Source organism: Phoxinus phoxinus, assembly GCF_949152265.1.
Source record: "Phoxinus phoxinus genome assembly, chromosome: 4".
Classification (NCBI taxonomy): Eukaryota; Metazoa; Chordata; class Actinopteri; order Cypriniformes; family Leuciscidae; genus Phoxinus; species Phoxinus phoxinus.
In genome coordinates this window covers 6440236-6455085 of record NC_136879.1, presented here as the reverse complement: position 1 = coordinate 6455085, position 14850 = coordinate 6440236, and the positions used below count along the sequence as shown (strand labels likewise).

Here is a 14850-nt window from a genome sequence, read left to right as displayed (position 1 = left end):
CAGGTAAACATTCTTTACAGCCAAATGGCGAAACTAAAATACAGCTCAAACATAAAATAGAAAACATTTCTTTGGTTTTCTTAGATCTTTTTGCTGCTTATCCATGCTGCTACTTTGACGACTGGTCTTGTTAGTGTATTGTATTAGTGTAGAATATAAACTCTCAATCATCATTTTCCTCCTCTTCCTCATCTTCACCTATATTCGAATGGATTTCATCGGTCAAGTCATCTTCTTCTGTTTAATTTTCTGCCAAGACATCAACAATGGCTTTGGGACATCATCCATGATGTCGCCCTGAAACCATAGTGGTTCTAGCTTGCCTGTCTGTGTGTTTATGTGAAATCCATGGTCGAGAGGGCTTGGGATTTCCGGGTAGTGCTCATGAGCCCTCTTCCAGATGCACACTTGAAAGTTTACTCTTTTCATGTGCTGTAAGAGGACCCTCTTGCAAGGTGGGAAGGTTGAGCGGTCAGCGGAGAAACCATGTCGAAGCTCAAGGCTTGAGCCACACATCTTCTTGACTTTAATCTCTCTTGCCTCATCGGCTTTTCTTTTCATCAGGCGACATCATGGATAAGCAGCAAAAAGGTCTAAGAACCAAAGAATTGGTTCTATTTGGTTCTATTTTATGTTTGAGCTGTATTTTAGTTTCGCCATTTGTCTGTAAAGAATGTTTACAGAAGGGTACTAACGTTTACTCTATTGAAGGTCTGCTTTTAGATAACAGACTGCACACTAGTCATCTTTATTCCTTGTGTTGCGAGGACTTTGTGGACTTTAATAAATCTCACATTTGGGGGCTTATATGCGAGCGCCTGGTGGCGGGGCCTCCCCCCATAGACCCCGACGGGGTTCAGCCCGAAGGAGCGACGTGGGGCTGCCCTCACCACCACCGGTGCATAGTGGATCAGGCGGCAGTCGAAGGCGGGGGCCTCGACAACCCGATCCCTGGACACGTAAACTAGCTTCAGGGATGTGGAATGTCACCTCGCTGGCGAGGGAAGGAGCCTGAGATTTTGCGTGAGATTGAGAGGTACCGACTAGAGATAGTCGGGATCACCTCCACGCACGGCTTGGGCTCTGGAACCACACCCCTTAAGAGATCATGGACTCTTTACCACTTTGGAGTTGCCCATGGTGAGAGGCGGCGGCGGGCTGGTGTGGGTTTGCTTACAGCCCCCTAGCTCAGCCGCCATGTGTTGGAGTTCCCCCTGGTGAACGAGAGGGTCGCTTCCCTGCGCCTTCGGGTCGGGGATAGGTCTCTCACTTTCGTTTGTGCCTATGGGCCGAACGGCAGTGCAGAGTACCCGGCCTTCTTGGGGTCTCTGGGAGGGGTGCTGGAAAGTGCTTCGACTGAGGACTCCGTCGTTCTACTGGGGGACTTCAACACCCACATGGGTGACAGTGACACCTGGAGGGGGGTGATTGGGAGGAATGGCTCCCCTGATCTGAACCCGAGCAGTGTTCTGTTATTGGACTTCTGTGCTAGTTGTGGGAGACCTAAGGCAGCTGACAGGTACCGGCAGGCCAAGCGGACTGCAGCCCGGGTGGTTTTGGAGGCATAAAATCGGGCATGGGAGGAGTTCGGTGAGGCCATGGAGAAGGACTACCGGTTGGCCTCGAAGAGATTCTGGCAAACCGTCCGGCGCCTCAGGAGAGGGAAGCAGTGCCCTACCAACACTGTTTACAGTGGAGGTGGGCAGCTGTTGACCTCAACTGGGGATGTCGTCGGATGGTGGAAGGAATACTTTGAGGATCCCACCGACACGTCTTCCATTAAGGAAGCAGAGGCTGAGGGCTTGGAGGTGGACAAGCTGAAGTCACCGAGGTAGTCAAGAAGCTCCTCGGTGGCAGATGAGATCCGCCCTGAGTACATCAAGTCTCTGGATATTGTGGGGCTGTCTTGGCTGACAATTGGCTCTGCAATATCACGTGGCAGTCCGGGACAGTAACTTTGGGCTGAGAGACCGGGGTGGTGGTCCTTTTTAAGAAGGGGGACCGGAGGGTGTGTTCCAACGACTGTGTCCATCACCGCGTCCTGTGGAGGGTGCTCTGGGAGTATGGGGTCCGGGGCCCTCTGCTAAGGGCTGTCCGGTCCCTGTACGACTGGGGCAGGAGCTTGGTTCGCATTGCCAGCAGAAAGTCAGACTTGTTCCCGGTGCATGTTGGACTTTGTCGCCGGTTCTGTTCATAATTTTTATGGACAGAATTTCTAGGCGCAGCCAGGGGCCGGAGGGTGTCGGGTTTGGGAACAACACGATTTCGTCTCTGCTCTTTGCGGATGATGTTGTCGTGTTGGCCCCTTCAGACCAGGAACTTCAGCATGCACTGGGACGGTTTGCAGCCGAGTGTGAAGCGGCTGGGATGAGAATCAGCACCTCCAAATCCGAGGCCATGGTCCTCAGTCGGAAAAAGGTGGCTTGCCCACTTCAGGTTGGTGGAGAGTTCCTGCCTCAAGTGGACGAGTTCAAGTATCTTGGTGTCTTGTTCACGAGTGAGGGAAGGGTGGAACGGGATATTGACAGATGGATCAGTGCAGCTTCTGCAGTAATGCGGTCGATGTACCGGTCTGTCGTGGTGAAGGAGCTGAGCTGCAAGGCAAAGCTCTCGATTTACCGGTTAATCTACGTTCCTACTCTCACCTATGGTCATGAGCTGTGGGTCATGACCGAAAGGACAAGATCTCGGATACAGGCGGCCAAAATGAGCTTTCTCCGCAGGGTGGCCGGGCGATCCCTTAGAGATAGGGTGAGGAGCTCGGTCACTCGGGAGGAGCTCAGAGTAGAGCTACTGCTCCTCCACATTGAGAGGGGCCAGCTGAGGTGGCTTGGGCATCTGTTCCGAATGCCTCCTGGATTCCTTAACCGGGAAGGTGTGCTGGGCGCGTCCCACAGGGAGTAGACCCCGGGGAAGTCCTAGGACATGCTGGAGGGACTATGTCTCCTGGCTGGCCTAAGAACGTCTCAGTGTCCCCCCATGTACATTTGAGGCAGTGATATGTATAATAAAATGCTTGAAAATGATAACTTTTGATGACAATTTGTCAGGTGGACAGATATTTTTTTTATCTTTATTTTTTTATCTCGCAAAAAGGCAGCAATCCCCAGAATCTTTTTCTGCTAGTTTTCCCAATGTACCGGCATACACCATGCAAAATGTTAGGGTTATATGACCATTTATGTAGCTGCAGTACCTTAATGTTCACAATTACATCATTCCGTCAAAAGCTTTTCCCAAAAATTTAGTTTTTTGGCCCCTGAGACCAAACAGGGCCAAGTTGGGGGTGGTCAACTGTACATGAATAAATAGGCCATTTGGCCCTGTACTAATAGGGTATTCTATTTGTCCATTCTATTGGCTCTATTCTATTTTGAAGACTTGTGCTGGCTGCACAAGTATAATTTAAGGCTCTCATAAATAAAAAGTATGGGTATATTATACATTTTCTGAGTCATCAGAGTGCCTTGAGTATTGAAATTGTTGAGTTTTGTGTCCGTGGTGTTCTTTCATGCCACAGGGATAAAAGAAAGCATACAGTTTAGGTGGAAATTGTGAAAAAATGTGTGTCATTTCTGGTTTAAAGAAGTCATGTGACCTCTGTGTTTGTCAGACAGATTCAGTCCTGGGCTTAAATGAAAGCCTAAAAGGTCCCCTTTCCAACGATACCAAGCACCATATTATAGAATATTGACAACATCCCTAGCATGAGCCTAAACCAGATATACACCAGATTTCAAAAACAGAATTTATCTTAGGGGGTTAGTAACTTCATGAGCTGAAAAAAGTGATTTCGCTACCACCCCTGCACTGCTATCGTGATTTTTCTAGTACTAGGGGTGTATACCTTGCCAAAAATCACTATGAGACTTTGTCCCCCCAGATGATACCGATGGACCAAATTTGGGGCCCTGGCTCATGGACTAAAAGTGTTAATTCTATTTTCATCTCCGCCATCCTTCCTACCAGTCATGACCGAATACCACACCCTAAACAAAAGAACGCGTTTGTATATTTTCTTCTTTTTATTCGTTTTCGTGTTGTGTTTTTGTTCCGTTTTCACCCCTGCTTGCACCATGGACTTCCCAGCGGTAAGACTCATGTTCCTTGAGCAGGGAGAACGCTCCCTTGAGGAACACTTGGAAGAATTCTTGGATCTCGCCGATCAGACCACCTTCCCGGACGACTGCCTGTGCACATTCCTGAAAGTCGGACTCAACGCTGCCACATGTGCACAGTTGTCCGGGGAGGTTCCTCGAGGGAGATTCTTATCATATATGGAGTGGGTGCTGGCGTCCTGCGGATCTGCGTTCACCGTCGAGGATACCGCCAGCCCCACTTCCCATCCAGTGCCCAGCCAGAGGCACCACAGGCAGCGTGACGGAGATTGCGGCGATGAATGAGCCACGGAGCCCAAGCAGCGCGCGCCTGGCCAGGTGTGTGTGCCGGCAGAGCCATCCATTGCCGAGGGAGTACTGGTGGACTTCGAGGGTTCGGAAGTGAGCCCCGCCCACCCCCCTGCTACTGAGAGTGCGTCTCTGGCAAGAAACCCTTTTGATTTTGTGTTTGGAGAGGAGATTTGTCTGTCCCCTGTTTTGTTGCCCAAACCTGTCAATCCTGAACCTGTCAGTCATCCTTCACCGCTGGTCCCGTCCAGCCCAGAGCCTTCACCGCTGGTCCCGTCCAGCCCAGAGCCTTCACCGCTGGTACCGTCCAGCCCAGAGCCTTCACCGCTGGTCCCGTCCAGTCCAGTGCCTGTACTTCACGAGCCTGTACTTTACTTCATGGCCGTACAGCCCTCTCCCACCACCTCTCCAAGATATTTTTTTTAGGTTTCTGCATTGGATTTCAGTCTCTTTCCCAGTCTCCAGCCATCTGTACCACCCAGTCATCGCTGTCACCCTTCAGTCCCTCGGTACCACTTCTGCCACTCAGTAGCAGGGTACCACCTCGGACCTGTCGGGAGCCATCTTCTCCTGAGCAAGAGGAGCCCGAGACTCCGCCTACAACCTCGGTATGCTACGCTCTGCCTCAACCTGTTGCCCTGGCTCCCGAACCTGTGCTCCTTCCACCCTCGACCTCGGACTGGACCATCGGCCGTTCGGTCTCGCCGGTCTCCCTTGGCACGTCGGCTCCACCGAGGTTAGACATCGCTTCACCTCCGCTACGGACTTGCGGACCGTCCACTACACTCTGGTCCTCCACCCCTTCTGCTACGGCTTGCTCCGCCCTACCTCAGGCTCCACCTCCACCCTCGGTCTCTCCAACTCGCCCTCAGACCTCCGGATCCCCACCTCACTCTCGGGAGGTCGTCACCATCTCTCCACTACCTCAGCTCATCGGCTTCGCGATGGGCTCCATCCTCGCCATCGTCGTCTCCGGTCAGCCCCATTGCGCCCCTCATCAATATTCCTCCATGGCTCCTCCCTTCGTCAACGCCGCCGTGGGGTACCACTCTGGCTGTGGCCTGGGCACCTTCCATCACGCCCCTGCTCAAGGCTCTTCCCTGTCTCTCACCACCATCTGCACCACCCAGAACCCCCTCCGGTCCTCCATCCGTTGTTCCGTTACGGCGCGAGGACGCGCCTTGCCGGAGGGGGGAGTAATGTCACCATTATGTCCAGTTCCTTGACTTTCAGTTGTTTTCATTCATCACCTGTGTTTCCTTGTCTGTTTCCCGCCACCAATCTGTTACCATGGACACTGATCACTTCCTCACAGCTGCCTGTCATTTGTGTTCATCGTCACAGTGTATTTAAGTTCCTGTCTGTTATCAGTTCAGGGTCCGGTATTGTTTGTGTTTTACATGCTGTCTCACCTGTTCCTGTGTATCCTGAGTTTACTTCATTAAAGAAAGTGTTAATTCTACTTTCATCTCCGCCATCCTTCCTACCAGTCGTGACAGTGTGCACGTGTGATGCTGATGTTGCGCGATGTTAATCATGCGGCGCCCGAATGCATTTGACCGGCATAAAATCGGCATAGGTCAGACTGACCAGCTTGTCCAAATTCGTCCAATTCCACTAGCCGATCAACCGGTGCATCTCTAAATTACATATATTTAAATATATAAAAATATAATTTCTCACTGAAAGGAGGGTAGGTAGAGTTAATGCAGTCATGCTCATCTGCACCATCTGCGCAGTCCTTCCATCCATCACACAGCCAATCCTGGTGAAGACACTCCCCGGTGCCACAGGCAAACTGTGTTGGACTGCATGTTCCTTAAAGCAGAAAGACACGATGCAGTACAGCTTTACAATCTGACAAGCTTTACAAAGATTTACAAACATAGAGGTTCACAAAATGTTGACAACATTTAATATTGACAAAAGCTGTGGAGTCATGTGGTACTCACTTTCTGAAAGAGATATAGCCTTAAATGATGCATAAAAACCACTGTCAGCAACACCGCCATCTGCCACAAACACAACAGTCATCACAGGTCCAGAAGAGGTAAGATCGGGAGGCAGCGCTGTACCACAATACCTGCATGGAGTGATAGTGGTGCATAATATTTTGAAGTGAAGAATTCATTATATAAATGCAGAAAGGACTGTGTGATGGTTAGGATTAGAAAGTCAGAAATACGTCTTTGCCTCTGTGTTAAGTGTAAGTAAGACCTGTGTGTGTTGAGGAATGGGAGTTTATGTACAACAGGGTAAAACTTTAGAATAGGTCCATCATTAATGAATAACTACATACAAATGAGTAACGCACTATTAACATTCTACTATTAGCTACTATTAACTAACAAGAACTGATTTAAACATTAGTAAGTAATATCACTCAGTCGGATGAGGTAATTCACTATTAGCTTATCAGTTTTTCATACCTCCCAGAGAACTACTATAAACTATACAGGTTCATAATTGATGTGAATATTGCATAATATATAATTATTTCGAAAGTAAATGTCATGGTAACCCACTAGTAATGACTAAAATATGACCAAATCCTTTAGAATGAATTACTAATTATCTGGAACAATATTCTAAAGTGAAAATCATGGTAACCCACTAGTAATGGTCAGGTGTTTCCAAATCCACCAGAAGCCATTACTATCCAAAACCTTACAAAAACCTCAAAAGCGTACAATGATTTCAGTCATTACTAGAGTGTTATCATGTTTTTCACTTTAGAATAACCCAATTCTGGGTTTGGAGTGTGGCAGGGTAAACTTGTATAGAGGTACATGGGGGACCATAGCTAATATTGTCTCCTGACAGCGTTTAACAACTGTATAATTGCACCAGTTCATCAAATACAACACTCCCTGAAGAAATGTCATTTATCTGCTCTATAACACAAAGTCAGCTTCAAGATAATGCACATAATTTAGTTTATAAAAATTCAATTCAAATATGTTAGACTATGTAGTGATGCATTTTAGAAAACAGTTTTGAAATGTAGAAAAAAAAGCAGAAAAAGTAGTAAAGTATTCTTACCTCCCCAGCACAGTGTTTGGAACTGTGTCTGTACTGTCGTAAACCTCCACATAGTCAAACTCACAGACATCCTGCGTTTCCAGACTGAAATTCTGAAAGCTTAGTCTAACAACTTGTCCATCTTCCACAGATATTTGCCATGTACACAACTATAAGAGAGCAGTCAAACATTAAGTAGTAGAGATAACTTAAATAAATAATATAAAAGAAACAGTCATGCAACAGAAACAAATAATAGTTACTTAATAGTTGACCCACTGAACCAATACATTAATTGATCAGTGCACAGCCAGGTTGGCAGGACTGGTCAACAGCTCCATATGTAATACTTATGCCAAGATGTTTCCCATTTTCATTGAAAATGAAGGGATCCCCCGGTATGAAGACATGTATAGCTTAATATAACGTAAATTATGTCTCTTATTTAAATATGTAGTAGAAAACCCATCAAAATGTATGTTATTTAAAAAAATCGACATCCGTTTTTGGACTATGCTGGGCGCCATTTGTTATGTACACACAGTACATTCTGCATCGATGACGTCAAATGGTTGCACTCGGTGAGCTACTGGCGCTTATCTCTATAGTCTTTGGCTTTTTACTGCAACACAACTCAGAATACACAACTCAGAAAATAAAATACTGATACGATACCACATTGTTTGACTTTTGGTTGTCATTTTCAGTCAAAAGGCAACAGAGAAGCAATGTAAGAGTGCTTTTCTAGCAATAATAAGCTTGCTTGATATATGGACATGTTTTCGAATCCCATTCCAGGGGGCGCTGCCCCCCTGCTACGCCCGGGTCCCAGCTTCAGCGCGGCCCTAATGGGTTCTGACCCGTGTGTAAAGTTTCAAGAGTTTTTGAGCACGTTAAGGGCCCCAAAAGTGGCAAAAACCTTGAAAAAAAAATAATAATAAAGAAGAAGAAGAAGAAGAACAAATAATCCTTAGAAGAACAATAGGGCTCTGCGCCCTTTCACGGCTTGGGCCCTAATAAGAAAGATTTCTATTACAAAGATCAGCAATGCCACAACTGTACAAAAAAGACCACATTTTTCAAGTGTGTCCAATAGCGACTGGTGGGACGTTGTCCTGCTCCACTTCACAGACACAGAGTGAAAGGAGAATTTTAGAATGACAGGAGACTCATTTATATCTCACTTTAGGGGGCGTTCACATATCGCGTCTAAAACGCTGCTTTCTCCTTTCCACAAGCGCTTACTCTCCTGTGTCGTCTGTCGTTGCTATGCACTCTCCATGATGATGAGGAAGTATCAGCAAATGATAAATAGATTTCTAGCCCTTGCATTAGCTTTACAACTAGATATATTTATGGAGATGAGAAATAAAAACCCGCCCTGTACAGCTGTGATCAGCTGTTCGGCCGAGCTTTCGATGCTGTTACGGAAAGGCCGAAGCTAATCGATTGGTTTTTGTCGCATAACCTGCGGTGCGCTTGCAGCATTCTGAAAAGTTGAGATATTTTCATTTCATGAGATGGCGCTTCTATTATGAGCAGAGATTTCAGATAGTTAAAACTAGAACTTCTGACATGTACTAACTAGTTTTGATTCAGTATTATCATTGAAGTGCTACCGATTGCAGTACAATAGTCACAAACTAGCAATACACTCACATATATTTTGCTATTCTGACTGCGCTGATTTCCGTAATTAGTATAAGTAGCAGTGGTGTGGTTATAGACTAGAAATGTACATTTTACACCATGCTGATAACGTTTCTTTAGTCATTCGGCAATCCTGCAGCCTGAACACCTGTAGTGAAACCACCCTGTGCTGTGGGTACTTTTTTTTTTTTCCGTGGGTTGATTTGCACTCCTGTATTCAATTCACCCTTTACTATATTGAAAACATATTATCATCACATTATTTGATGTTTTACATTGTGAATTTAATTTAATTTTGAAAATATACACTCATTTAAAATCTGATGACTGCAACACACTCAAAAAGTTGGGACAGGGGCAATTAAGACCAATAGCGATGTGACAAGTTGAAATAAGAAGTTGATGTGAAACAGGCAATCATGTAATCATAGTATATGAGAAGCCTTTAAAAAAGGCCTAGTCCATCAAGAGCAAGGATGGGTCGAGGCTCGCCAATCTGCCAACAGATGCGTCAGCAAATAATCAAACACTTTGAGAACAACATTCCTCAAAGACAAATCGGTAGGGCATTCCACCTTCTACAGTGCACAGTATTTAAGGAAAGAAACCGGTAAAATCTTGGTGCGTAAAGGGCAAGAGCAAAAAAACACTTCTGAATGCGCGTGATCTCCGATCCCTCAGACGTCACTGTCTTAAAAACTGTCATGAGTCTGTAATGGATATCCTGACATGGGCTTGGGAATACTTTGGTAAACCTTTGTCAGCCAACACCATTCGCCGCTGCATCACAGATGCAAGTTAAGGCTTTACTATGCAAAGCAGAAGCCATACATCAACACTGTCCAGAAGCGCCGCCGACTTCTCTGGGCTCGGTTTCATCTGAGATGGACAGTAGCACAGTGGAATCGTGTTTTGTGGTCCGAGTCAACATTTCAAATAGTTTTTGGACAAAACAGTCGTCGTGTTCTCCGGGCTAAAGAGGAAAAGGACCATCCAAGCTGTTATCAGCATCAGGTCCAAAAGCCAGCATCTGTCATGGTATGGGGGTGTGTCAGTTCTCATGGCATGGATAACTTGCACATCTGTGAGGGCACCATTAATGCTGAAAGATATGTACACATTTTGGAGCAACATATGCTGCCATCCAGATGGTGTCTTTTCCAGGGACATCGCTGCATTTTCCAGCAGGACAATGCCAAACCACATTCTGCCCACATTACAAGCGCATGGTTGCATAAGCAGAGAGTGCGGGTGCTAGCATGGCCTGTCTGAGGTCCTGACCCGTCTCAGTTTGTGAATGTGTGGTGCATTATGAAGCGCAAAATAAGGAAATGAAGCCCCGTACAGTTGCGCAGCTGAAGAAATGTATAATGGATGAATGGGGGAAAATTCTGCTTGCTAAACTTAACCAACTGTCTTCAGTGCCCAAACGCTTAAGTGTTATTAAAATAAAAGGTGATGTTACACAGTGGTAAAAACTCGACCGTCCCATTTTTTTTTAAGTGTGTTGCAGTCATCAGATTTGAAATGAGTGTATATTTTCAAAAATAAATTCAATTCACAAAGTAAAACATCAAATAATGTGTTAATATTGTGTTTTCAATATAGTACTGGGTGAATTTAATTTACATGACTCATCCTTTTTTTTGTCTTTTCCATACTGTCCCAACTTTTTCGGAATTGGGTTTGTAAAAGGAGTTACTCCACCACTGATCAACAGAGAGTGGCTCAAGAAAATTCAGCTGAACTGGTCTTAACTGTCACCCTCCTTTTTGAGAATGGACGTTAAAATGCACTATTCAAACTTAAATGGTTGTAATTCAAGAATGCTTTTGAATATAGACCTAAGTTTGGTCTTGTTTTAAAGAAAATTATTTATGAAGTGAAAGCACTTCCAAAAATGAAAGTATGAAAAAGTTATGGAAGTTTAAACTTACAGTAAATAAAATATACTGTACTTCATATTTTTTATACAATATGTATTTTACAAAATATTTTACTCTAAAATGTATTTAAAATCAAAGCCATATATCTAACCAAGTTGTGTTCCAAATTTTAAGCTGATATCACAAAAATTGAAGTTCCCATGAGCTCTTGTTTAGGTGTAATACCAAAAATAGTCACCGGGTGACTATTGAATTGAAAGGGTCATGAAACCCTAAACCAAATTTTAAAAAATTTTCCGCTATTTTTGTCTTCCGGGTTTAAAATCTTCATCGTGTCCATGTCACAGGCTGTGAGGTGGCAGAGCACTGTAGTACTTTGATGACTCATCGGTGTCTCATAATTATTGATGAGACTGAGTATTCTTATCCTATGAGAAGACACTGTCTCTTAATTATTCATGACACAACGTGGATCTTTCCAATGACAGGCAGACATGTCAAACTGTGATATCGCGTAGTAGACGAGAGAGGCAATCATGGGACACAAGTGTTTGTTTTGGTGCTGCAAAAGTTCAAGTGTGTTGCATATCTTTCCCCGCGATGCTGCCAGGGCTAGACTCTGACTGCGGGCGGTTGGTTGGCCATCAACCAGGGACACATCTAAACTATGTGTGTGTAGCAAGCATCTTTGGATACTGGAGAATGGTGGACTTCGGCCTTGTTCACCAATGCAGGTTGTGTGTTGCGAGTTATGCGGTACCAAGTCCAGAGGACTTTTCTATCCCTTCAGAGGTATGCGTTTGTCTGGAGATTCAGGGGGAGAGAAGTCCTCCACCTCCACAGAGCCCTGCGTACTGTTGCAACTGCAAATTTATATGTCACTGTCCATCTTTATTATGGGTGTTCAGGGGCGCGTAGCGGCTATTTACAGAACAGGGTTTTTTTTTAAACCGGAAAATTATTTTAAAATATATGCATTTATAGTGTGTATATAACCAAATATATATTTTATAATGACATTATAAATATACATGTACATTTATATGTTTTAAATATAATTAAGATTACTGTAGGCTAATATATGTAGCAGGGCATTCACTCACTTTTGAAAGGACAAAAATAAGGTGTCAGTGTATTTCATTAGACTTTAACTTTGCCAGCAATAAAAAATCTATCAATTCCTCACGTTTTAACGCTGAATATATATATTATACTATTTAGAGGATAATATTATTTTATCATTTTTTAAGGACAAATATAAGTTTATATGTTTTGTTATAATTTTTTTTGCATGAAAACCAAAGTGTGCGCCAACTTTTTGTGACAAAGGCCAGAACTCCTGTTATAATGTAGTTTTTTGAGGTGCACTCTTCTATTCTATAAAAAAAATCTATTTTTGCTCCTACATAATTGTAACAAAAAAAAAAAACAGTGGCAAAATATCTATTTAGCAGTCTTAGACCTTTCCAACGATATATAGTTTGTCATGATTAGATTAGGATTTAATAGTAATATAGTGAATACCGGTACCGGGACGGTGATAGTTAAGGGTATTAAAACTAATGTGTAACTAAAACCACCATTTCAGTCATCATTCTGTCAAGCACCTAATGTCTCCTACGCACTGAAGCCAAAGGTAGAGGCTGAAATAAATAGACTACTGGAGCTGGGGATCATCTCCTTTTTGACATACAGTGACTGGGCTATGCCTATCATGCCAGTTGTTAAAAGGAATGGAGATATGAGGATTTGAGAGTAACAGTTAAAGGATTATTTCATTTTCAAATGAAAAATTCCTGATAATTTACTCACCCCCATGTCATCCAAGATGTCCATGTCTTTCTATCTTCAGTCAAAAAGAAATGAAGGTTTTTGAGGAAAACATTCAAGAAATAAGTTGAGAAATAAGGGTCTTATCTAGCGAAATGATCTGATGAAAATGATATATATATTTTTTGTACCATCTCCAGTGTTGGGCAAGTTACTTTTAAAAAGTAATTAGTTACAGTTACTAGTTACTTCTTCCAAAAAGTAACTAAATTAGTTACTCAGTTACAAATTTTAAAAGTAACTAGTTACTTAAGAAAGTAACTATTGCGTTACTTTCAAGTAAAATAAAATTTTAAATGCTCAAATGTGACCCCACCTCTACCCCTCTTTAACGGAACTTAAAATACATGTGCATGTTCAATTATTTATGATAAATATGAATATTATAATGAAATGGACACTTAATACAATACATTATTAACAGAAACATGAAACATTGTACACACATCTAAAAAAAAATATGTTGCTGTGGGGAACTACTTGGATTATTTGGGCTCATCGCCATACCTGTCTCTCGTTGACTGACTGGCTTGTGTTGTTCCTTGTGTGTCCTGTCCTGTCCGACTATGCGTTATGATGGGTCGTTCGCAATCCATGAGCGTTAGTGATGATGGGACGCTCCGTTCGCGAATGAACGTTAGTGATGATGGATCGACTCGTTCGCGAATGAGCTTTTGATGGGTCGTTCGCGATTCGCGAATGAGCCGACTCTAAGAGCCGGCTCTTTTAGGTGAACGTCGGGAGCTGGCTCGCATATCTGAAGAGTCGACTCTATTTTTACAAATTTAGCCTATAGAAATTTAATAATTATGTAATAAAAAGTGAAATATTATAGTCAAAGTCATTTAAAGTCATTTAAAGAGCCGTTTGTGAGCCAAAAGAGTCGGCTCTTTTCAGTGAGCTGAGTCAAAAGAGCCGAATGCCCATTACTATGCATGCTTTCGAACACCCGCACAACTCTACCTCTGATTGGCTTACAATGAAATTTTACTCTACCTCAGCCAATCGTCAGCATTTATGCGCTTGTCTCGTGCTCTGCCCACTAACCAAGGAAGAACAGTAAAAAAAAGTATTTGCCTCTCGCTCAGAGATCCACTTGGTCTGATGAAAAAAACCCAGCTTCATCAGTTATAGTAAACGCGCCACATTTTTTGGCAGTAACGGTAACGGCGTTATTAAGATGTTAAGAGTAATCAATTAGATTACTTGTTACTGGAAAAAGTAATGCCGTTAGTTATTCCCATCACTGACCATCTCTGTGACCTTTCCAATGTGATGGCACAATGCGTGGCGTATCTCAGAGATGGTACAATATTTTCATTTTTATTTATTTTTAGAAAATGACCGATCGCTTCGCTAGATAAGACCCTTATTTCTTTGAAGAGCCTTTGAAGCTGCATTGAGACCTATGATCGAGACTGACATTTGGACCTTCAAACCGTTGGTTACCATTGAAGTCCATTATATGGAGAAAAATCCTGGAATGTTTTCCTCAAAAACCTTCATTTCTTTTCTACTGAAGAAAGAAAGACATGGACATCTTGGATGACATGGGGGTGAGTAAATTATCAGGATTTTTTCATTTGAAAGTGATCTAATCCTTTAAGTCCTAATAATAAATTGAACTTTCCCTGATTCCGCAAATTGAGGATTTATTTGCATCACTGAAAGAAGGCCAATGCTTCACCAAACTGGATCTCTCAAATGCATACCTACTACAGGTGCCTATTGCAGAAAATGTATGTAAATGTCTCACTGTTACCACGTCAAAGAGGCTGTTGTGTTACAACCATTTCTTATTGCTTTGGCTCCTACAATCTTTCAAAGGGCAATGGATCAGGTCTTACAAGGCATTCTTAACGTTCATTGTGATCCAGACAATATATTAATGACTGTGTCAGAATATCAGGAACATCTCAGGAATGCAGTTGCAGTTATCTACAATCTGAATGAGTTTGGTCTATGTGTCCAATTAGAGAAGTGAGAAATGTATGATTTTTTTAAGGATTTGCTTTAGTTGGGGCACTTCATAGAAGCACAGGGTCTTCATAAGTCAC

General features: G+C 43.4%; 1 protein-coding gene across 1 annotated transcript in view; it reads right to left on the bottom strand.

Annotated features, from left to right (window-relative positions):
- mfrp (membrane frizzled-related protein) overlaps positions 1–14850 on the bottom strand; it is a 129190-nt gene that overhangs the window by 17777 nt on the left and 96563 nt on the right. The window contains exons 9-11 of the mRNA XM_079610964.1: positions 7449–7597; positions 6359–6489; positions 6090–6224 (exon numbers count right to left, since the gene is read on the bottom strand). Coding sequence (XP_079467090.1) covers positions 6090–6224; positions 6359–6489; positions 7449–7597 — 415 coding nt within the window. The remainder of the gene's footprint in view (positions 1–6089; positions 6225–6358; positions 6490–7448; positions 7598–14850) is intronic.